The 21,277-nt window shown below is 45.1% G+C and overlaps 1 protein-coding gene across 1 annotated transcript in view; it reads left to right on the plus strand.

The window, feature by feature from the left end:
* Positions 1–21,277, plus strand: part of neto1l (neuropilin (NRP) and tolloid (TLL)-like 1, like) — a gene marked incomplete at both ends in the record, with an annotated part of 148,019 nt that overhangs the window by 109,874 nt on the left and 16,868 nt on the right. Inside the window, 2 exons of the mRNA XM_083655887.1 lie at positions 9,457–9,539; positions 10,362–10,507. Coding sequence (XP_083512013.1) covers positions 9,457–9,539; positions 10,362–10,507 — 229 coding nt within the window. The remainder of the gene's footprint in view (positions 1–9,456; positions 9,540–10,361; positions 10,508–21,277) is intronic.

The following is a 21,277-nucleotide window of genomic DNA, read 5'->3' on the forward strand; positions in this document are numbered from 1 at the left end:
CTCTTGACGAAGGCGGTCGCATTCTCTCCCTCTCTCTCCCCTCCCACTGCTTGCTCACTCGTCCTGACCGGGGCCACTCTTGCACTGTCTCTTCGAAACTATCTGAAGTAATTATGGAATTGATAAGCTGGTCTCTCAACGCAATTGACAAAAAAAATTCCACGAGAAGCGCGGGTTCGGGGGAACCTATTTGCCCAGACAGGACTTTCCCTGCAGGCTACATGATGGACGCGTGGGAGAAGTGGCGGGTTGTCTGCCTGGCGGTTCTCTCCGTGGAGGACATCGAAGATGTCTACCTATTTGGATTTATGATAACAGGACAATTGCTTCTCGGATTGAGCGTTGCCCTGGTCTATCGGAAAATTGGAAAGACGGCAGCCATTCAAGCAGTCCAAAAGCTGCCCGTCATGTTAAACATGTTAAACGAGATGGGCAGAGCCGTGAGTACTCAGACTGTTGTGACTTCTGATCTGAATCGCAAGATGGATGTTGTGACTTCTGATCTGAATCGCAAGATGGATCACATTTTGGAGAAACTCACTGTTCTGCAAGGCGAAGTGTTCAAGTTGAAGACCATGACAGACTGAGGAATAATCAATTGGAATGCTGTTTCCCTCGCTGTAACCCAAACATCCAATCTCCATTCCGGCGCCCCCACTCGCTTGTCGGCCCGGCAAGGCCGCTTGCAGAAAACTCCCCCAGAAGACTCACTGCAAAGTGGCGCTCAACCACCACCCCCTCCCTCGTCCCCCATGGACACCTGTTGTTGACTCTGGACTGGGAAAGATCGAGGTCGTCATAGCAACCTGCTGTGTTATCAGCCTAGAGGAACCTCAGACATACACTCACACACACACATGGACATTCTCCAAGGACTCATGGGCATACACCACGCACGTACCATGAAGTGACAATAAAGTTTATCTTATCTTATCTTATCTTATCTTATAATGGCTAAAACATGAAGGTAATGGCTAAAGCATGAAGGTAATGGCTAAAACATGAAGGTAAATGGCTAAAACATGAAGGACAGGTAATGGCTAAAATATTAAAATATGAAGGTGCAAATATGAAGGTAATGGCTAAAATATTATGGTAATGGATAAAACATGAAGGTAATGGCTACGATATTAAGGTAATGGCTAAAACATGAAGGTAATGGCTAAAGCATGAAGGTAATGGCTAAAATATGAAGGTAATGGCTAAAGCATGAAGGTAATGGCTAAAATATTAAGGTAATGGCTAAAACATGAAGGTAATGGCTAAAATATTAAGGTAATGGCTAAAACATGAAGGTAATGGCTAAAATATTAAGGTAATGGCTAAAACATGAAGGTAATGGCTAAAATATTAAGGTAATGGCTAAAATATTAAGGTAATGGCTAAAACGTGAAGGTAATGGCTAAAATATTAAGGTAATGGCTAAAACATGAAGGTAATGGCTAAAATATGAAGGTAATGGCTAAAACATGAAGGTAATGGCTAAAACGTGAAGGTAATGGCTAAAATATTAAGGTAATGGCTAAAACATGAAGGTAATGGCTAAAATATGAAGGTAATGGCTAAAACATGAAGGTAATGGCTAAAGCATGAAGGTAATGGCTAAAATATTAAGGTAATGGCTAAAACATGAAGGTAATGGCTAAAATATTAAGGTAATGGCTAAAATATTAAGGTAATGGCTAAAACGTGAAGGTAATGGCTAAAATATTAAGGTAATGGCTAAAACATGAAGGTAATGGCTAAAATATGAAGGTAATGGCTAAAACATGAAGGTAATGGCTAAAGCATGAAGGTAATGGCTAAAATATTAAGGTAATGGCTAAAACATGAAGGTAATGGCTAAAACATGAAGGTAATGGCTAAAACATGAAGGTAATGGCTAAAATATGGACACTCATTGTGACTGTGATGAACAAACGCTGTTAGGTGCTTCTTAGTGACAGGGAGAACATCTCCTTTTGTTAGGTGCTTCTTAGTGACAGGGAGAAGATCTCCTTCTGTTAGGTGCTTCTTAGTGACAGGGAGAAGATCTCCTTCTGTTAGGTGCTTCTTAGTGACAGGGAGAACATCTCATTCTGTTAGGTGCTTCTTAGTGACAGGGAGAACATCTCCTTCAGTTTGGTACTTCTTAGTGACAGGGAGAAGATCTCCTTCTGTTAGGTGCTTCTTAGTGACAGGGAGAAGATCTCCTTCTGTTAGGTGCTTCTTAGTGACAGGGAGAAGATCTCCTGTTAGGTGCTTCTTAGTGACAGGGAGAACATCTCATTCTGTTAGGTGATTCTTAGTGACAGGGAGAACATCTCCTTCAGTTTGGTACTTCTTAGTGACAGGGAGAAGATCTCCTTCTGTTAGGTGCTTCTTAGTGACAGGGAGAAGATCTCCTTCTGTTAGGTGCTTCTTAAGCCCTTTTCCCACATGCATACCGGAAAATTACCTGTAAGTCAATATCGGACATTTCCCTTCACACTTCGGCTCGCGCATGTGGGAATCTATCAGCGAATTTTCCTGTATGTTGGGGGGGCGGGGGGAGGGGGGAGCTTATTTGGGGGGTCGGCAAAACTCGAAATAAGTTCGCTTGTCAGTTGTCACACAATAAATCACACTCGTTTGACTTAAGAGCAGCGTCAAGCCGCCAGCGTAATCAACACAGCCGATTTCCCCCTCCCCTCTCTGCTCGAGAGCAGCAGCCACGGACAGACACAGCGAATGACACAGCAAATGCACAAGCGAAATGTGGAAGTAGTTTGCTTTGATGTGCGCGAATGATTAGTTGATGCACTTTGAAGAAGTTGGGATCCGTGTCTGAGAGAAATAGTTGCTGGTTCGATGTTTATCCGTTCACCTGCGTCGCGTTGAAGCACTTTTTACAGACTGGCTTTGTTTGATGTGTCCGGGGTTGCCTTCGGAAATCAGCAAGCTGACATACTGCTCTTATTAGGCTATCACAAGATCATTTCGCCAGTTTGCTTTAATGTGCGCGAATGATTAGATTTTGCCCGCTGGAACATTAAGCAACGTGTGTAGGCTACCCCTCGCCCATGATTGAAGGACCGCTGTCGCGGAAAATGACTGGAACCGTTTCCACTTGCGTCTCCTTAAGAGCATACCGCTCTTCTGACTGGCACGAAACTGGTGAAATGTCGGGGACGACGGGGTCGCGCTTATACCGGCACGGCGCCTTTCTCACATGCAGGCATTAGACCACGTACCGGTCATTTTGCGGTACAAAGCGCATGTGGGAAAAGGGCTTTAGTGACAGGAGAACATCTCCTTCTGTTAGGTGCTTCTTAGTGACAGGAGAACATCTGCTTCTGTTAGGTGCTTCTTAGTGACAGGGAGAACATCTCCTTCTGTTAGGTGCTTCTTAGTGACCGGAAGAACATCTCCTTCTGTTAGGTGCTTCTTAGTGACAGGAGAACATCTCCTTCTGTTATGTGCTTCTTAGTGAGGGAGAACATCTCCTTCTGTTAGGTGCTTCTTAGTGACAGGGAGAAGATCTCATTCTGTTAGGGGCTTCTTGAGCCGTTTTCCCACATGCGTACCGGAAAATTACCTGTAAGTCAATATCGGAATCTGCGAATATGCGAATCTAGCAGCGAAATTGCCTGTATGTTGGGGGGCGGGGCGGCACTGCAGAGCGGGTGGGGAGTGACGTGTCGGCAAAACTCTTGATGGTGAAATAAGTTTGCTTGTTTATCCGTTCACCTGCGTCGCGTTGAAGCACTTTTTACAGACTGGCTTCGTTTGATGTATCCGGGCTTGCCTTCGCTGTAGGCAACGTAAGCAAAATACTTCCACATTTCGCTTCGTGCATTTGCTTCGTCTGTGTCCCTGTCGGGCTGTGCCTGTGACTGAAGGAGGAGGACTGAACGACTGTGGCCAGAGAGCGAGCAGGCAGCAGAGAGGAGAGATCACAAGATAATTTCGCCAGTTTGCTTTAATGTGCGCGAATGATTAGATTATGCCCGCTGGAACATTAAGCAACGTGTGTACACCTCGCCCATGCCGGCAAATGACTGGACCCGTTCTACACTTGCGCCTGTTATCGCGCATACCGCTCTTCTGGCGATGACGGGGTCGCGCTTATACCGGCACGACAATTTTCACACATGCAGGCATTAGACCACGTTCCGGTCATTTAGCGGTACAAAGCGCATGTGGGAAAACGGCTTTGGTGACAGGAAGAACATCTCCTTCTGTTAGGTGCTTCTTAGTGACAGGGAGAAGATCTCCTTCTGTTAGGTGCTTCTTAGTGACAGGGAGAACATCTCCTTCTGTTAGGTGCTTCTTAGTGACAGGGAGAAGATATCCTTCTGTTAGGTGCTTCTTAGTGACAGGGAGAAGATCTCCTTCTGTTAGGTGCTTCTTAGTGACAGGGAGAAGATCTCCTTCTCCGGTCAGTGATGGATTCTGCGTCATTATTGGATGCTGCAGAATCAATGAGGAGGCGGCCTTCCCCCCCTTCCCCCCGCTGGAGCCAATTGTCTCAGCTCACACATCGGTGATCGTATCTGTCTGATCTATTGCCTTCATTTGCCTTTATGACGCCATCTGATTTGTCATCATCATTGGCTAGTTAGAAGATTTCACCACCAGGAGCCTCAGAGACAAAACAGCAAAAGCTATTATTTGTGTCTGCGTGTGGGTTTGGGCATGTGTCTTTGTGTATAGGGACGATATATCTGTCGAATAATGAAACCTTTTTAATGGCCTCGGTGCAAATTACAGTCAGTGGTATCTGTCAGAGTCTATTTCACTGAATGTTTTCCAGTCTTCCAGTTATTTGGCCATGCTTAAAGCTCAGCAGGATACACATCAATGAACTAGGAAAGGTTGCACACTATGATAGCACTCCCACCGCTTCATGTCATGACAAAGAAATTATACATAAAAGCTATATGCAGCTGCATGGTATGAAAGCTATTTTGTTCCTTGATCAATGTGCTGCACCCCCCTAGCCAAGCAACACAATGGAATGTGCCTTTTGTTTCTTTGTTCTTTACACTTTGGCCAGCATCAATCAGAGTCCTCTCTTTATATGCTAAACACTTACAACAGCCATGTGCAGAAGAAGCCCACATTGTGTTGATCCTGCGGTGGATGCTGCAGGATTTACCAAACGGTTCAATAGCAGTGGGATTTGTACCCTGACTGCATCTGGAGGGCGACAGCACCCCATTAAATAGATTCAAAGAAGTGTGTGGGTTTTCCCCATCTTCCCACTGAAGAGCAAGACTGCTTTCACTGTGCACTCATAGATCATAGAACAAGATGATCATCTGATCTGGCTGTCCTCTCATCCAAGAGACACACCGACACGCCCATCCTATTTTAAACCATCCCCCTGATGGAGGCCGTAAATCGGGAGGAATATCCCCAAAGTGAAGACTTGTGAAGGACAGCCCCTCAGCTACAGCACGGGGCACAGCTACAGCGTCGGAATAAGAATGAGCAGCATAATCATATTCTCAAAGTACATTGTAAATCCTGTCCTAAAAGTACATTGCCCTGCAAAAACCTTGACTTTTTGGCATATTTGTCTTAGTGTAAGTGATTGCTGATAGTGTCCCCGCACATTGGCATATTTGCAGTGCTTAATTTGCCAATAGCAGGGCGTCCAAAACCACAAGGTGTCGGATTCTGTTCCGGCAGGATCCTTGCGGTTTTGGACTACCTGCATTCCTACCTGATACCTACTGTACTGTATATGAGGACGCCTGTACTAGGCATCATCAGTGATGTCATAAGATGATTTTGCTCTTATGACATCACTGATGATGTCGCAATGCCTATGACATCATCAGTGGGACAAAAATTGAAACAGAGAACAGAGATTGGCCACTTGCTTGCTCCCTTTTAATTATGATGATGATGATGATGTCTGATAGTGTGTATGTGTGTGTGTGTGTGTGTGTGTGTGTGTGTGTGTGTGTGTGTGTGTGTGTGTGTGTGTGTGGGTGTGTGGGGGGGGGGGTGGGGCTTCCTGACCTGGCTCCTTTCAATGCTCTGACTGAACTCCCAGTTCCTCCCAGATCACTGAGCTCCTCACGGTGTCACGGAAAGGAATGGCGGCCACTTTGAAGAGAACCCTCATTTTGGCCGCTTGAATCGGCAACCTAACTCCTTTAGTCACAATCCAAAGGCGCTGTTCCGGAAATCCACGCCATATTGAAGCGCCGTTTCAACCACAACACGCCAATCACGCTTCCTACCTACCTCAGTGACCTCTGCCAAGGAGATGGGCTTAGTTAGAAGAACCTCTTCAATCTTCCAGGCATCCTGACCATCACACATGAATATCAATAAAATGTTATGCTGTCTGTGTGTGTGTGTGTGTGTGTGTGTGTGTGTGTGTGTGTGTGTGTGTGTGTGTGTGTGTGTGTGTGTGTGTGTGTGTGTGTGTGTGTGTGTGAGTGACTGACATGTTAACTGTAAGAGAGGCATGCAGTCCCTCGGAGGTCTATGCAACCTGCAGGCAGCAGGCAGTGACATTCTGCAGCATATTGCTTCATTCAGCGTCACAGAATGGCAGCAGGCACCCTGTGTCTTTCTTGTGACAAAGCTATCGCCAACAGAGTGCTGGAATATGACAAATTCTTATTCGACGGAAGATCATTGACACCAATGTGAGAGCCCAGAGGAGTTGGCAAAGTTGTTTCCCCCCCGCCCGCCGATCCATTCCCACTTGTCATGTTGTTGTTGAAGCCAAGCTGACATTGCGAGGTCCATTACAGTGCTCCATCTGCAGCGTGCGTCTGAAGCATTTCAAGCGCTGTCACATTTCCCTGTCACATTTTGGGGGGAAGGAGCGGCCCCGCTCATTAACTGTAACGATGGTGTGAGTGCTGCGCGCAGCGGACCGGAACCGGAGCTGTGATTGGACGACCCCCCGCCCCCCGCTTGAGGAGTGAGTGACAGGGCAGTGATGCAGGGGGCAGCCACACAAGTGTCAGTTTCATCTCGAGTAGCTGCTGTGAAAAGAGTCAAGGTGGATTGCAAGGTGGATATCTCACTCGTGCTCGTGTGTGTCTTGGTTTAAAATGTGTTGTGGTTAAAGAGGAGACGTCTTTGTTGTTGAGATCAGCTTGAGATTGTCTCAAGTGTCACATGTGGCACAGACTAAGGATGAGACCGTTTTGTCATGTTTTATGCAATGGATTGTTCTAAAGGTTTAGTCAGCATGTCAAAGAAAGGCGTGTGTGAAATGTAGGTGTAGGAACACTCGAGGTTTGCTGCAGAACGTCTAAGGTCTCCTGGTATTTTTAAAGAGCTTCCAGGTTATTGTACCAAGTCATTTGCATTTGTATTCAAATGAAATGTTAAAGGAGGACTTACCCCCTAGATATGTATTAGAACAGTGATTTGAAAATACCTATTGAAAAAACCAAGAAATGACATATACTCTTGTCTATACTAGACTCTTTGGCTGTGTTAAGTCAAGATTTTTTTTCGGAAATCGACGCCATTACAGTTTGCCTACTGCCCCAAAAATAATTTATTTGAGAGGGGCGATATCTTTATAAATATCATCAACTAGCCAACGCTGGTGGCCTGTATGGAAACAGAAAATCCTGAAATGGTTGATAGTTATATCAATTTGGCCATTCAGTGGCGAACTAGAAATTTAATTATTTTTGTCCCATTTTGTCCCATGTGTGTGTGCGTGGCTTGCATGTGGCTTGTCTAAACTTACGTTAAGAGCCTCGCTGCTCGCAGCACACAGCACACAGTGAGGACAAACCTCTCGCTCTGGGGTAACACAATGCGAGATTTCTCCACGTAGACAGAAATAGCTGGTGTGCGATTTAGAGAATACAGTCTGAGATTGGGTACAGGATTGAGGGAATCCCGCATCTGTTTGCGAAGGTGCGACTGGACAGGACGCTTTTCACAGACGGGCACAGTAGTCGGAGCGAGGCGAGTGTCTCTCAGGGCAGAGCTGCAGATCTCTCCTCCGCGCATTCAGTCTGTCCAAAATCATTACCGATATAATCTCAGTAGGAGGGATGCAGGGAAATATGATAGTAGCCGATGTGTTTAGAGAAGCTTTGTCACGTTGTCACGTCGTAGTATAGCGTTATATTTTACATGTGCGCTAAACTGCGACCATATTTGTTTGCGGAAATATCAGACTGCTCTCTCTGCTGCTCTCAGCACAGAGAGCCCAGCTGCTGCTGGCCTGCTGCGCGCGCCCGCGGAGCTTGGGGCTCGTCCATGTTAGTACGACTCTCGCCTGCCTGGGCTGGTGACAGTGCTTGCAACTCGGACTGATAATATAAACATCATCATTCGAGCTTATCCAGGTAAGATATCAATAAAGTAATGACACATTCAGTGGGAAACTAACTATAATTAAGACATGTGCCAACTTTGACAACGTTTGGTTCAGTATTTTAAGAGCAAACTTCAATAAGAATAGGCTTGGAGTTCTGAGGAGCCGAAAGGGTACAGAGGGGGTAGGGGAGTAATTATCTTGAAATCCCATAGTCTTTGGGGACAACCTGACGTCAGGTTGTACCAAATCTCCCATTCATTTGAGAAAAAAAAAAAAAGCAGTCTTTGACCCTAAGAGGGCGCTTATGCCAGGTATGCTGCTGAAAAATGATACAAATGGTAAAATGGCAACAGTTTGGTGTCAAATGTGGAAATTCTGACCAGAATTCTTCACACATCACCCCCAAAGTCATATATATTGGTTAAAAGCTGAAAAAAAGTGTTTTGGAGGTAAGTCCTCCTTTAAAATCCCCCAAATCCCCCCCCACCCACCCAATTGCCATTGCTATTGTTGATATGCCAAAGCATTAAATGTGTGTTTTAACAGTGACCTATTAATAATAATGAGGTATACAGTAGATGTCCATGTCATCGTAAACACAGGCTGTGTGTATGCTAGTATGAGCTGCACAAACAGTGGGGGCACACTTAATTACCGTATTATCGTTAAAATTATCAATCAAAAAGCATGACCTCATTCTCACGCTGAACTCCTCTATGTACACACACACACACACACACACACACACACACACACACACACACACACACACACACACACACACACACTAACTAACTGGGAGACAGTGAACAGTCAATTATAAACCTCTTCATTATGAACTTCCTTATGCTATGAAGTGCAAAAAAGAATCGTGACTCTAAAGCCAATAGACTTTTTGCCTGCCTCCTCATTTAGCATGCGTTTATAATGACTTTGTAGCAGCTGCAGTGTGTCGGCCTGATCTCATGACAAGACCTTCTCTTAAACTGCTGCGTCAAACCCTGCAATAATGAAGAAGATGCACAGCTACACCAGAAAGAAAAGGGATTCTCTCTCTCCCTCTCTCACCCTTCTCTCCTGTGTTCTTTTGTCACCTGTTTATCCGTCATGTCCGCATGTTGTATACCGGTGAAATGTCCTCACTTGATGACTTCTTTTCTTCTCTTTACATTGTGCAGATCTACCTGCGTTTCCTCGACTATGAGATGGCCAACTCCAATGAATGCAAGCGCAACTTCGTGGCGGTGTATGACGGCGGCAGGTTGTGACCTTCGGACATTTTCTGACATCTCTCTGATTTTTTGATATACAGTACAGCATTTCAACCAGAGAGACACATTTCTAGAATGACAATGATTTATTAGATGATTAGATACATGAGCCTGTAGGCACATAAGATATAGATATATTTTGGCGATTAGACTCCATCATGACATCAGCTTGATTATGACATCATGATCAGCAGGGGTAGATGCAGCCAGGAGTAGGATTGAATATCCCCCCGTGGAGTCTAGACCTGGTGGTGGTGAAGGTAGTCTTGGTCTTGCTGGAGAAGGCTTCTGAATCTGAAGACCTCGGAGAGGACTGGAGGAGAATGGGGTGGAGGAGGGACGCAGGAACGCACTGAAACCCAGCAGACCACACAGAGAGAAACAGGGGGCTTTTAGCTATGACAGTAGACTAGGATAGGCTGAATGGGAAGATGTGTCTTACTCTGATTGGCTTAATCTAAGTGTTACCACCCACAAACAGTGATGCTAGGTAGAAGCGGGAAAGGGGTGATTGATGACTGAGTTTTATGAATGAGTGGGTGTGACAATTAAAGGTTTTCTCCTAATCGGGAAAGAAGTGAATGACGACAGAAGGGATGAATGAGTGCCCGTGACAACTAAAGGGTTTCTCCTCGAAGCAGGAAAAGCGGGGTGATTAAGAAGTGGGTATGACAACTAGAGGGTTTCTCCTAGGAGAGTGAATAAATGAAGAGAGTGAATGAATGAAACACTACAGGTCTCTCTTCAAGAATTTTCGCTATGCTTCATTAAGTATTGAGCAAACCTCTCATCTCAACGTTCTCTGATCTCAGCTCGGTGGAGGACCTGAAGAGCAAGTTCTGCTCCACGGTGGCCAACGACATCATGCTGGTGTCCACGCTGGGCGTCATCCGCATGTGGGCCGACGAGGCCAGCCGCAAAAGCCGCTTCCGGATCCTTTTCACAACCTACCAAGAACGTAAGGCGCTGCTCAGAAACACAAGACACGTACACCCCACCGCACGGCGCCGCAGCCCCACACAGGTTCTGTTTGAGAGGCCCGTCATAAAGATGTTTACTGCAACACTGACCCACCTAGTGAAAGGTCCTGATTAGCTACAGGAAAATAGCTTCTGGCTCATCTTAATCAGACCACCACCCAATGACCGCGACATTGAAGCCAAAAGGGAAGCGGTCTATTCTTTAGTGGTAGCCATTAAAGGAAGGTGGGAGCAAAGTCAATTCATCGGTGACCGACTTTATGGCTCGGTATATCGGATGGCGTCCGTAGGAAAGGTGCAGTCAGAGGGTGCCATTTAATTTTACGAGCATTTAAACAGCAAGCAGGAAGCTATAGGGAGTTGGATTTCCATTAGAGAGAATATTGTCTGGGGGGCTCATGGGAGGATTAGCCAGTCTATAGTTATGCTGCTTGACAGTGTTGGTGGGTTTGCGTTCAAATCGGCACTAATAGTACCACACAGTACCACACAGTACCACACAGTACCACAGGGAGGAGATCTGTTAGCAGCCAGCTCTCACTGTCCAAATGCACAACTAGGCCATGACTGTTTCCTCCAAAAGCTGCTCCTTTCAACTGCGTACAGACGGCGTGTAGGAATAATATGCCAAGTAGATAGATAGACAGACAGACAGACAGACAGACAGACAGACAAGACAGACAGACAGACAGACAAGACAGACAGACAAGACAGACAGACAAGACAGACAGACAAGACAGACAGACAGACAAGACAGACAGACAGACAGACAGACAGACAGACAGACAGACAGACAAGACAGACAGACAAGACAGACAGACAGACAGACAGACAGACAGATAGATAGATAGATAGATAGATAGATAGATAGATAGATAGATAGATAGATAGATAGATAGATAGATAGATAGATAGATGGATGGATGGATGGATGGATGGAGAGTCAGAGGCAGAATCAAGAATGAGGATGAACTGGTTTGCCCTGGAGGCTAATGTATTCACATCTTCCAATGTTCTTTGAGCAGAGCACCTGGGAGACACACACACACACACACACACACACACACAGATGCATAATCTCACTCTCATTCACTGGGTTCTCATTGATGCAGCTTGTAGTTGAAAGTGTCAGAGGCTTTTTTTGTACTCCCAGTTAGGTGAAGGACGAGCTGGCTCTGAAACTGGGCAAAGCAACAAGTAATCACACACACACACACACACATACACACACACACACACACACACACACACACACACACACACACACACACACACACAGATATGATCATCTATATACAGTGCTGTTGAAGATTGCATTTTGATCTGCATTTGAGTATTTCTCTTCAAGCTCCTGTTTGCAGGTATGCAAGAGTGCACAGGGTGTCCATGCTCGTTAATGCGTTATCTCAGGAATGCCGTAAGGAATTTCTTCAAATTTGGCTCAGACATCCACTTGGACTCAAGGATGAAGTGCTTCGATTTTGGTGGTCAACGGTCAAAGTTCAAGGTCACTGTGACCTCACGTCCGTCCGATCAAGGAAGGAGGGTGGGGCTAGGTAAAAGGGGTCATAGCTAAGGAAAGGTCGTAGAGAGTTGGGATTCGAGGGGTGGGTAGGGGCAGAGCCATAGAGATATAAGAGTTGTGTCATCTCCATTCACTCCAATGTTGTTGTTTTTGTTTTTGTTTTACCTCGCAATAGTTCCCAGAAGTAAGGTTCTGGATTAAGCAGCACTGTCAAGTTGCAGCAGAATGGACCGTTTGTGATGTACTTTGAAAGGCTAAGACCGAATCAAATTGTATATTATCAGCTTAATTTTAGCCATTCAAACATGGAACTATTCCCACACACACACTATAGCTACGTGAGTCACATGACACATGAAATCGTGGGGTGGGGTGGGGGGGGGCTCCTGCAGGAATGCGCCTCATCTCAAGTCACTTTCGAACTCAACCTTAATTTTGAGGTCAACTACGACCCTGTAAAGTTTCATAATTGCATCTTGCACAGTTTTGATGCTATTGCACTAACAAAATCTGTCCCCAGACAGACAGACAGACAGACAATAAACACTTGGCAAAGTACTCAAAACAGCTTCTGTTGTAGTTCCCGCTACAATACGTGTCTCAAGGACCACATTTTTGCCATGATGACACACACACACACACACACACACACACACACACACACACACACACAAAGACTCCCAAGGTGAAAACAATACCAGCCCCGCTGTCGCAGCTGGTAAACATCATGCCAGAACCTATTACCTCACAAACGCTCTATTGGAGTCATTATTGGATCACATTGGGGTCATATTGGATCACATTGGGGTCATGGGTATTGAGGAGGCTTCAGTGTATTCACCTTATGCAGAAAAGACCGTCTGGCTTGAGAGACTAACAAGAAGTGTAAACACAATCAGAACTTCTGATTGTATTTACACTTCCTGTGACTCACAAACCTAGTCTGACTCATAATGTGAGTCAAACTAGCAGGTGAGTCAGACTAGTTTGAGCAGGTAAAACAGCCGGCGTTTTGAACAGGAAGTCGTGATACAATGGGTCAAGTGGGCGGGGCTACATAAGGTGAATAGCTAATATTGTCATAGTTATACAAACCATTGATGCTTTAATTGTCGTCAGTGTCCTTCTCATCTGGCAAGACATCGCTCCTATTAAGACGTAAATGCATCTTGGGATAAAGGTGACTACCTATAGAATAGTTATTTATTGATATATTGTGTATGTATGAGTGTGTGTGTGTGTGTGTGTGTGTGTGTGTGTGTGTGTGTGTGTGTGTGTGTGTGTGTGTGTGTGTGTGTGTGTGTGTGTGTGTGTGTGTGTGTGCGTGCGTGCGTGCGTGCGTGCGTGCGTGCGTGCGTGCGTGTGTGTATATAGTGGAATATCTATAGTGGAATAGTCTAGTAGTGACTATAGCTGTGACAGAAAAGATGCCAGCAGGAGTGGGTTTGTTTGTGTTGAAGTCGGTGTCCCCTTTGTGAGGCCTTTGCGAGCAGAGCCAGGATGTGCTGTTGCCCGGGCAACGCCACTGCCTAAGTCACTCAGGCGATCCCTAGCCAGACCTCACAGCCTATAGAGCAGCATTCACTAACTGCTCAGCAGCACTGCACCAACCCTGGCCACAGTAAACGGCCAGGTGTAGCAGCACTGAGCACAGTGTCTCCGCTCATCACCTCTTAACGGTCTTATCTTAACGCCTGTATCAAGAGAGACTATCTTGATACTAGTCCAGGGATGCGCCTCATTCCAAGATATTGTCACTTGTTTAAAGAACACAACAGGTAAAAACTGCGATGGATGGAAAAAAATGAAACTAGAGAGCACACCAGCCACGATGCCTGTGATTTAAAACGAATGTGGGCCAGGGCCGTACAGTGAGGGGGCCGGCCCCCTTGCTTGGATCACGCTCATCTTTTAAGTCATCCTTAATTCTGATGTCAACTACACACCTGTAAAGTTTCATGACTGCATCTTGCATGGTTTTTACACTATTGTGTTCGCAAAATCTGCCAACAGACAGACATATTTATAAACACCTGGAAAAGTAGTCAGAATTGCTTCTGTTGTAGTTCCCGCTACAATCGATGTCTCTAGGACCACATTTTGCCATGATGACATACACACACGCACACGCACACACACGCACGCACACACACGCACGCGCACACACGCACGCACGCACACACGCGCACACACACACACACACACACACACACGCATGCACACACGCACACACACACACATCCAATACTGGTGATATCCCTCGCATGTCTGGGCCCATGTTGTTGTTTGGTGGTGGATTTTTCTTCTTCTTGTGGGTGAGTTTAACAGCAGGAAAATGATCATCTATCTAAAATGTCAATGGCAGGTTTTGTCAGCACCTCAGAATCAAAGAGAAGTTGTTTTTTGAGACTTGCCACTTTCCTCTTCGTCGACGGCATGTCACACTGTGCCATTGTAAATGGTAAATGGCCTGCATTTATATAGCGCTTTTATCCATTCACCCATATACATACATATACACCCATATACATTCACCCATTCACACACCGATGGCAGCAGGCTACCACACAGGATGCTGGCACACCATCAGGAGCAATTTGGGGTTCAGTATCTTGCCCAAGGACACTTCGACATGCAGACTGGAGGAGGCAGGAATCGAGCCAGCGACCTCTTTCATCCAAAGCGATTAGTGACGACCCGCTCTACCTCCTGAGCTACAGCCGCCCCGGCTGTCAGATATGCTATCACTAGTGCTTTTTTATATTTTTTTGTGAGATATTTTAGATATGCTATCACTAGTGTTATTTTATATACTGTATATTTGAGATATTTTAGATATGCTATCACTAGTGCTATTTTCCTCACCACTTACAGCACAGAGAAGGTATGAAATCTCTAACTGAAGCAGAGGGAGACGAAGCAGGTTGAGGGAAAATAGGTACCAAAAAGTAAATTGCAGCAAAATAAATCCTGGAATGCAACGACAACATCAACATCACAAACTACTGATAAGTAGCCTGGGTAAACCCAGCCTCCACGTGACCTCTATGTACTATCAGTCACAAAGAAACTTATGCTACAGGCGTAGTCTGTGACGTCACGTTGAAGGCTGGGTTTACCCAGGCTAGCTGAGAAGAGAAGAGGGGGGCGTTTTCCTTCAAGGGATCCTCAAAGGAGATGGCACATTTGAGGCTACCAAGAGATTTGAATGTGATGAGTTTGACAGAAGTCAGTACACTCAGCATGTGTGCATGGACAGGACCTCAGTCATTGGGCGGTGCTGATGATTTGTAGAGCCAGATCCCACAGCCGACGTCCCTCTCGTGTTACTCCAGGTAACGTGCGTGCCCTTTCCATCATGGCGACAGGTGCTGTGTCAGCCGGACAGGATGTCCAGGGATGTTGTGGCCATAGTTCAGCCTGCTGTCTCCTGCTCCCTTTTGCAGTTGGTAAATGAGCAGACACATAGTAGAATCTATTGACAATGGCACCGATTTCTGCACAAGTCCAGTTTTTGCAAACCCGCACCCACCCACCCAGACCCGGTAATATAAGACCCGCCATGCCCTGGCTGTCACCTATGATTAAAGACAGGCTACAAACACAGCCGCTCACTTTGAACCTCACCAAACTGCCAGCGTTTCACACAGGAGGCCAATAGCAGTCTTTCTGGCCAAGACTTGTCACCTGTAGCACTTAGCAGCTGCTAGCTCAGTAACTGGTTAGCACTTCTATCAGCATTGGCTCCAGTCAAACACCTCGACTCTGCAGCTGTTTTGAATGTTTATTTTGTGCAGTCCGTAGCGTCAAACAATGCAGTATGCATACTTGAAACGTGCCGGTTATGTAGAGACAAAGCGTAAAACGTACGTTCAACAGAAAGTAAGTACTCCCCTCTCTCCTCTGTCCTCTGCCTTGCTACCACTGAGCTGCCAACATACATCAGACACCTCCCACGTCATGCACCAGATTACCGTAAGTGACTGTGAATGTAGTCTGAGCGCAACACAAAAACATACATGGCTCCTATGTTCTCGCCCACTGCTTGTTACCATAAAATCCACCATACCGCATTCAGTACATTTTTATCCGTGCCTGTGGATTTACAGATAATATTTTTGTACCCACATTACACACGCTTCTTGTGGGTTACACCGGCTTGCCCCCTGCAGTCAATCAAGGGCACATTCAATCATATCACTTTCCAAACATCTTACAGGCAATGTCCACCAGATGCGTTACGGCTGCGTTGCGGATCCGGCAAAACTGCCGGATCGACTCTCACCGACTCTCTGCGGTACGGAAAAATGACGCACCCGTTCTATTTTTGTTGGATCCTGCATGCGTCTGACCAGTGTTGGGCAAGTTACTTTCAAAATGTAATATACTACATATTACTAGTTACTTTCATTTGAAAGTAATAAGTTACTTTACAATATTACTGTCTGTGTAGAGTAACTTGTCACTTATTACGCTACTTTTGCATTACTTTTACCAAAACAACAGCAGCAGCAGAATGACATCGCTGCCCCGGAACCATCCCGAAAAATTATGTCAACCGCCTTGAAGTCAGTGTAGACAATCCAAAATTCATAATGTTATTCTTTTCCTTTGTTATTGTCAGAGCCATGTAGATAGAAGAGTCCCGACATCTCCATTCACTCCAATGGACCAGTTTTTTACTCTCAAGAGTTCCAGGAAGTAAGGTCCTGGATTAAGCAGCACTGTCGAGTTGCAGCAAAATAGACAGTTTGTGTTGTACTCTGAAAGGGTTTTTCCCCCCTTGAATCAAATTGTACATTATCAGCGTTATTTTAGCATGCAAAAGTAGCGCAAGACCCATTCCTGGCTGTTCATTGGCTAATGAGTCTCGCATTTTGGTCCTCTGCTGATGCCACTCTCTCTCTAGAGGACACTAGTTATTGTCATCTATAGTGGTTATTTGCATAAAAACAAACAGTTTGATTAGGAAATGATTGTATCTTTTTTAAATATGTGCTTTGATTTTTTTTTTAAGTAACTCAATTTGTAACTTGAGTTACTTAACAAAGTAACTGGTATAATATTACTGAAATCCTATAAGTAATAAGTTATATTCCTGAGTTACTGCTAAAAGTAATATATTATATGTAATATGTTACTTTTGTAATGAGTTACCCCCAACACTGCGTCTGACAGATGACATGAGTGTGGGTCTGTTCACCGCCTCTGTTCCGGAGGCGGTGTACATTAGCCCATAGGGTGATCCAAAAAGGTTCATAGTGTCTATACTTTACTTAGATTGATAGGTTTTCTTTTATATCAGACACAGGTTTGTGTTCCTACCTGACATGTTTCGACGGTAATACTTCCGTCTTCTTCAGAGGTGTCACTAGATGGTGTGTGACGTGTCTTTAACAGCTGATGTTGTTTACAGAGGCGTGATCGTCCTGTCAGATTTGACAGGTAGGAACACAAACCTGTGTCTGATATAAAAGAAAACCTATCAATCTAAGCCCATAGGGTGAATGGCCATTGAACCGCAAAAGTTTGCAGGTGTGGTGAGACACTCTATTCATTTGAATGAGATCATTATGAGAATGTGAACGTCAACAAAAGTCCATGCTTATGTAACCTGCGTTGTGTTGACGGCACTTTCAGCAACGCATGTTTAAAAGGCCTTTATACTGGGAAGTGAGTTTAACCAACCTACTCGCTACCACTCAGGACTCACAAGGACTCACAGTCATTCGGTTACACATAAGCCACTTCTAAACATGGTGGGGGTGAGAGGGTCTAAAAGACACGTTTAGGCTACTTCATGCAAATTTGAGGCATCTGCAGCAAGCAAGCGTTAACAAAAAGAATGACAAGTGCATGTTTGAGTGAACTGCGTTAGTTACAGGCAAAAAATACAGAAAAAGTCAATGGGGAAGGAGTAGGAGGAATAGGGTTGCAGAGAATGTGAGGTCTATCACACTGTGTCCCAGGGAACTCGTAGGGAGCTGTTTACTGTATCTCTTTAGGTGATAACACTAACAGGGTTTTATGTAAGTGCTACAATGGAGTATTTGTACACAGTGTCACAGAAGCACTCGCTGGACTTGCAGCTTACAAAGCAGTTTTCACAATAAGTGATCCCCAGCTACAGCCTAAGCCTTCAGAGTGCTGTTCACACAGCCACTGCTTCCCAGAGGGACCAACAGCTTGTAGAACAGCATCACAGGCGCTGATTCCCTGCGAGATACTCCGAGGGGAAGAGCAGTGTTTGCAAAAGCAGATACGCACCTTGAGTCAAGCAGCGTGCACACCTGCTGATAGTACTACTCCTTCTGTTTCCCAGGCACTCACTCACTCACTCAACTCACTCACTCACTCACTCACTCACTCACTCACTCACTCACGCACCTGCATTCCTCTGATAGGCAGAGCTGCAGTGTAAGAGTACCAATGAGAAGCAAAGTAAAGCCTATTACCCAAGCAGCAATTATGTTCTTCTAGGTCAGGGATACTCAACTTACTTTGCCCGGGGGCCACTTTCGTGAAATGATAGAAGGCCAGGGGCCAGTTAATAAACAATCAATATACATTTTTCTGTAGCGGATTGTAGGTTTTTGGTGTGTCAGCCGGAGTTTAGTCTGACAATGTTGTGCACACCGGATAGTTAGTTAGGTTAAGTACATACATAAGTGCCTGGGTAGCGATCAGATGGCGGTATTTGACAATTTAGCAGCTAAATCATAGATTATTGAAAGATATTCCATATTCCAGACTGAAATGCTATATAACAGAAGTGGAGTATTGGCCAGAATGACATGAACATTTGGACACTTATTCAGCGGGTATCTTGTTCAGGTGCACTGTAAAAAAAAAAAAATTGCAATTCCATCGCGGGCCACACAGGGGGCGGCCGCGGGCCGCATGTGGCCCGGGGGCCGCCAGTTGAGTATCACTGTTCTAGGTGATCAATGACGTCTCAGCTGTCAGCATTGTTACGCCTCGTCAATAGAGAGCCGTCTCTGGGGTTGCAGATGGAAATTCTCCCTGGCTTCACGACACACTTGTCACATTCTGGATTCTTTCAAAGCTTCTTTACCGTATGCATGAGGGCTTTTTGCAACAGCACGGATGCTAACGCGCGCCAACATAGGATCTTTGCTAGGTCTTAGATTGGATTATGTCATATGTCTCCACACTCGTTACCTTATTGGCTTTGGGTTTAGAACAGAATATAGTGTATGTAGATGACATGTTAGCTTGTAGCATTGCACAGTAAGATACAGTAGCGTGTGCATAGCCTACGATGGATGGATGATGGATGGATGGATGGATGGATGGATGGCTCTTGCAATATTCAGAGTTTGGAAGAAACTAAGTTAAGTGGGTAATACAATCACAGAAATACTAATTGCAAACCACTTCATTTTTGGCAGTTTTGCCTCAGACAAACTGGGAAACAATTAAGCATTATTTTACGCATCTCACATTATTGATCGTGATTGGTCGATGGTGACAGGGCTATAAAAAATAAGCGTCAATTATTGTTTGTCTCTGTGGAAAAAAGTAACTGAAAGTTGAGCTATGTCCGTGTGATTTTGCGTCAGCCAGTGCATGACATTATACTGCTTAGTTAAACGTGGAAGTACTGATGCATGCACAACAGGTTGTTTTGAAAGTAACCTTCCAAATGAGATTGGATGAAACTTTGACCACTCCCACAGGGAGGTTTTGTCATTGCAGCTGCAGAGACAGAGTGAGGACTGACAATAATAATGTGTTGCTTGAGTGCAGGAGACGGCGTGTTCTTGGAGCTCCCTGTGCAGAGAGACAGCCAGACTCTTTCATCAGGCGCTCATTTAGGAGTTCATTATGCTGTGTGTGTGTGTGTGGGCAAAAGGGCACTTTTATTACAAAATGTCTTGAAATTAATTTTGCAGGAGATTAGTGTGGATCTAGCTTTTAATAATGTCTGCTCTCGCCCTGTGAAGTGTGGAAGAGAGAGGGGGGTGATTCAGCGATGGAACTGAGAAAGGGCTGGGCTCCCTCTGGTGGTTGTTAACGAGACTGGTGTATCTTTGGCATGAATGAGAGTGAGAGAGAGAGAGAGAGAGAGAGAGAGAGAAGGGGAGACAGGAAACGCTGGCAAAAGCCCAGACAGGAGGGGGTAGAGAAAGAGATAGAGATAAGTCACCCTCATTTGGCCTGTTATTATTCATTTGGGATGAAAACAGCCATAGATCACTGTGCTAACACTGTCAAGTAGCTCCCAGCTCTGCCATACCACCACTGACAAGCTGCTTTAGTGCCCAGTGCCTGCTCTCTCTCTCTCTCTCTCTCTCTCTCTCTGTGTGTGTGTGTGTGTGTGTGTGTGTGTGTGTGTGTGTGTGTGTGTGTGTGTGTGTGTGTGTGTGTGTGTGTGTGTGTGTGCGCGCGTGTGTGTGTGTGTGTGATGGAGAGAGAGTGAGAGAAAGAGAGCGAGGATGAGAGAAAAAGAGGTAGAGCTAAAAATGAGGAGAGACAGTTAAATGGAGAGAAGGAAGCATCTCCTCTGCTTATAAATTGCCAGCAGTTAAACAGAGCCACTGATTATTTTTCACCTATTGTATTGGTGAGTTCTTTCAGGACAGAAGTGAAGTGACAGAAGTATTCTCAAAATACTTTTCCCCATTACACTCTTTTCCACCAGGTTGTGAGCATATATCTGTAGAAAGTAGATATTATGTAGCCTATACTAGTGTCCTCTAGAGAGAGAGTGGCGTTAGCGGACGACCAAAATGCGTGACTCATTAGCCAATGAACAGCCAGGAAGGGGTCTTGCGCTACTTTTGAATGTTAAAATAAAGCTGATAATGTACAATTTGATTCTAAAAAAAAAACGTTCAAAGTACAACACAAACTGTCCATTTTGCTGCAACTCGACAGTGCTGCTTAATCCAGGACCTTACTTCCTGGAACTCTTGAGAGTAAAAAAACCATCGGAGTGAATAGAGATGTCGCGACTCTTCTATATACACGGCGCTGGCCTATACTAATAGATACTATAATGGATACTATACAGTACTTGGGTTAGGGTTATTCTATTATCCCATGTTACTGTACATTTCTAACAATGAAATTACCCTGAATAGTGTAGGCTGAATAGAATAAACTTTTTTTGAGGTTGGCTTTTGTTATGGCACTGCATGCATTTCACCCTGATTGACAGCGGGAGCCGGAGGCAGCGGATTGGCCAGTCGGTTGACTC

The sequence above is a fragment of the Poromitra crassiceps genome (assembly GCF_964638095.1).
Source record: "Poromitra crassiceps genome assembly, chromosome: 2".
Taxonomy (NCBI): domain Eukaryota; kingdom Metazoa; phylum Chordata; class Actinopteri; order Beryciformes; family Melamphaidae; genus Poromitra; species Poromitra crassiceps.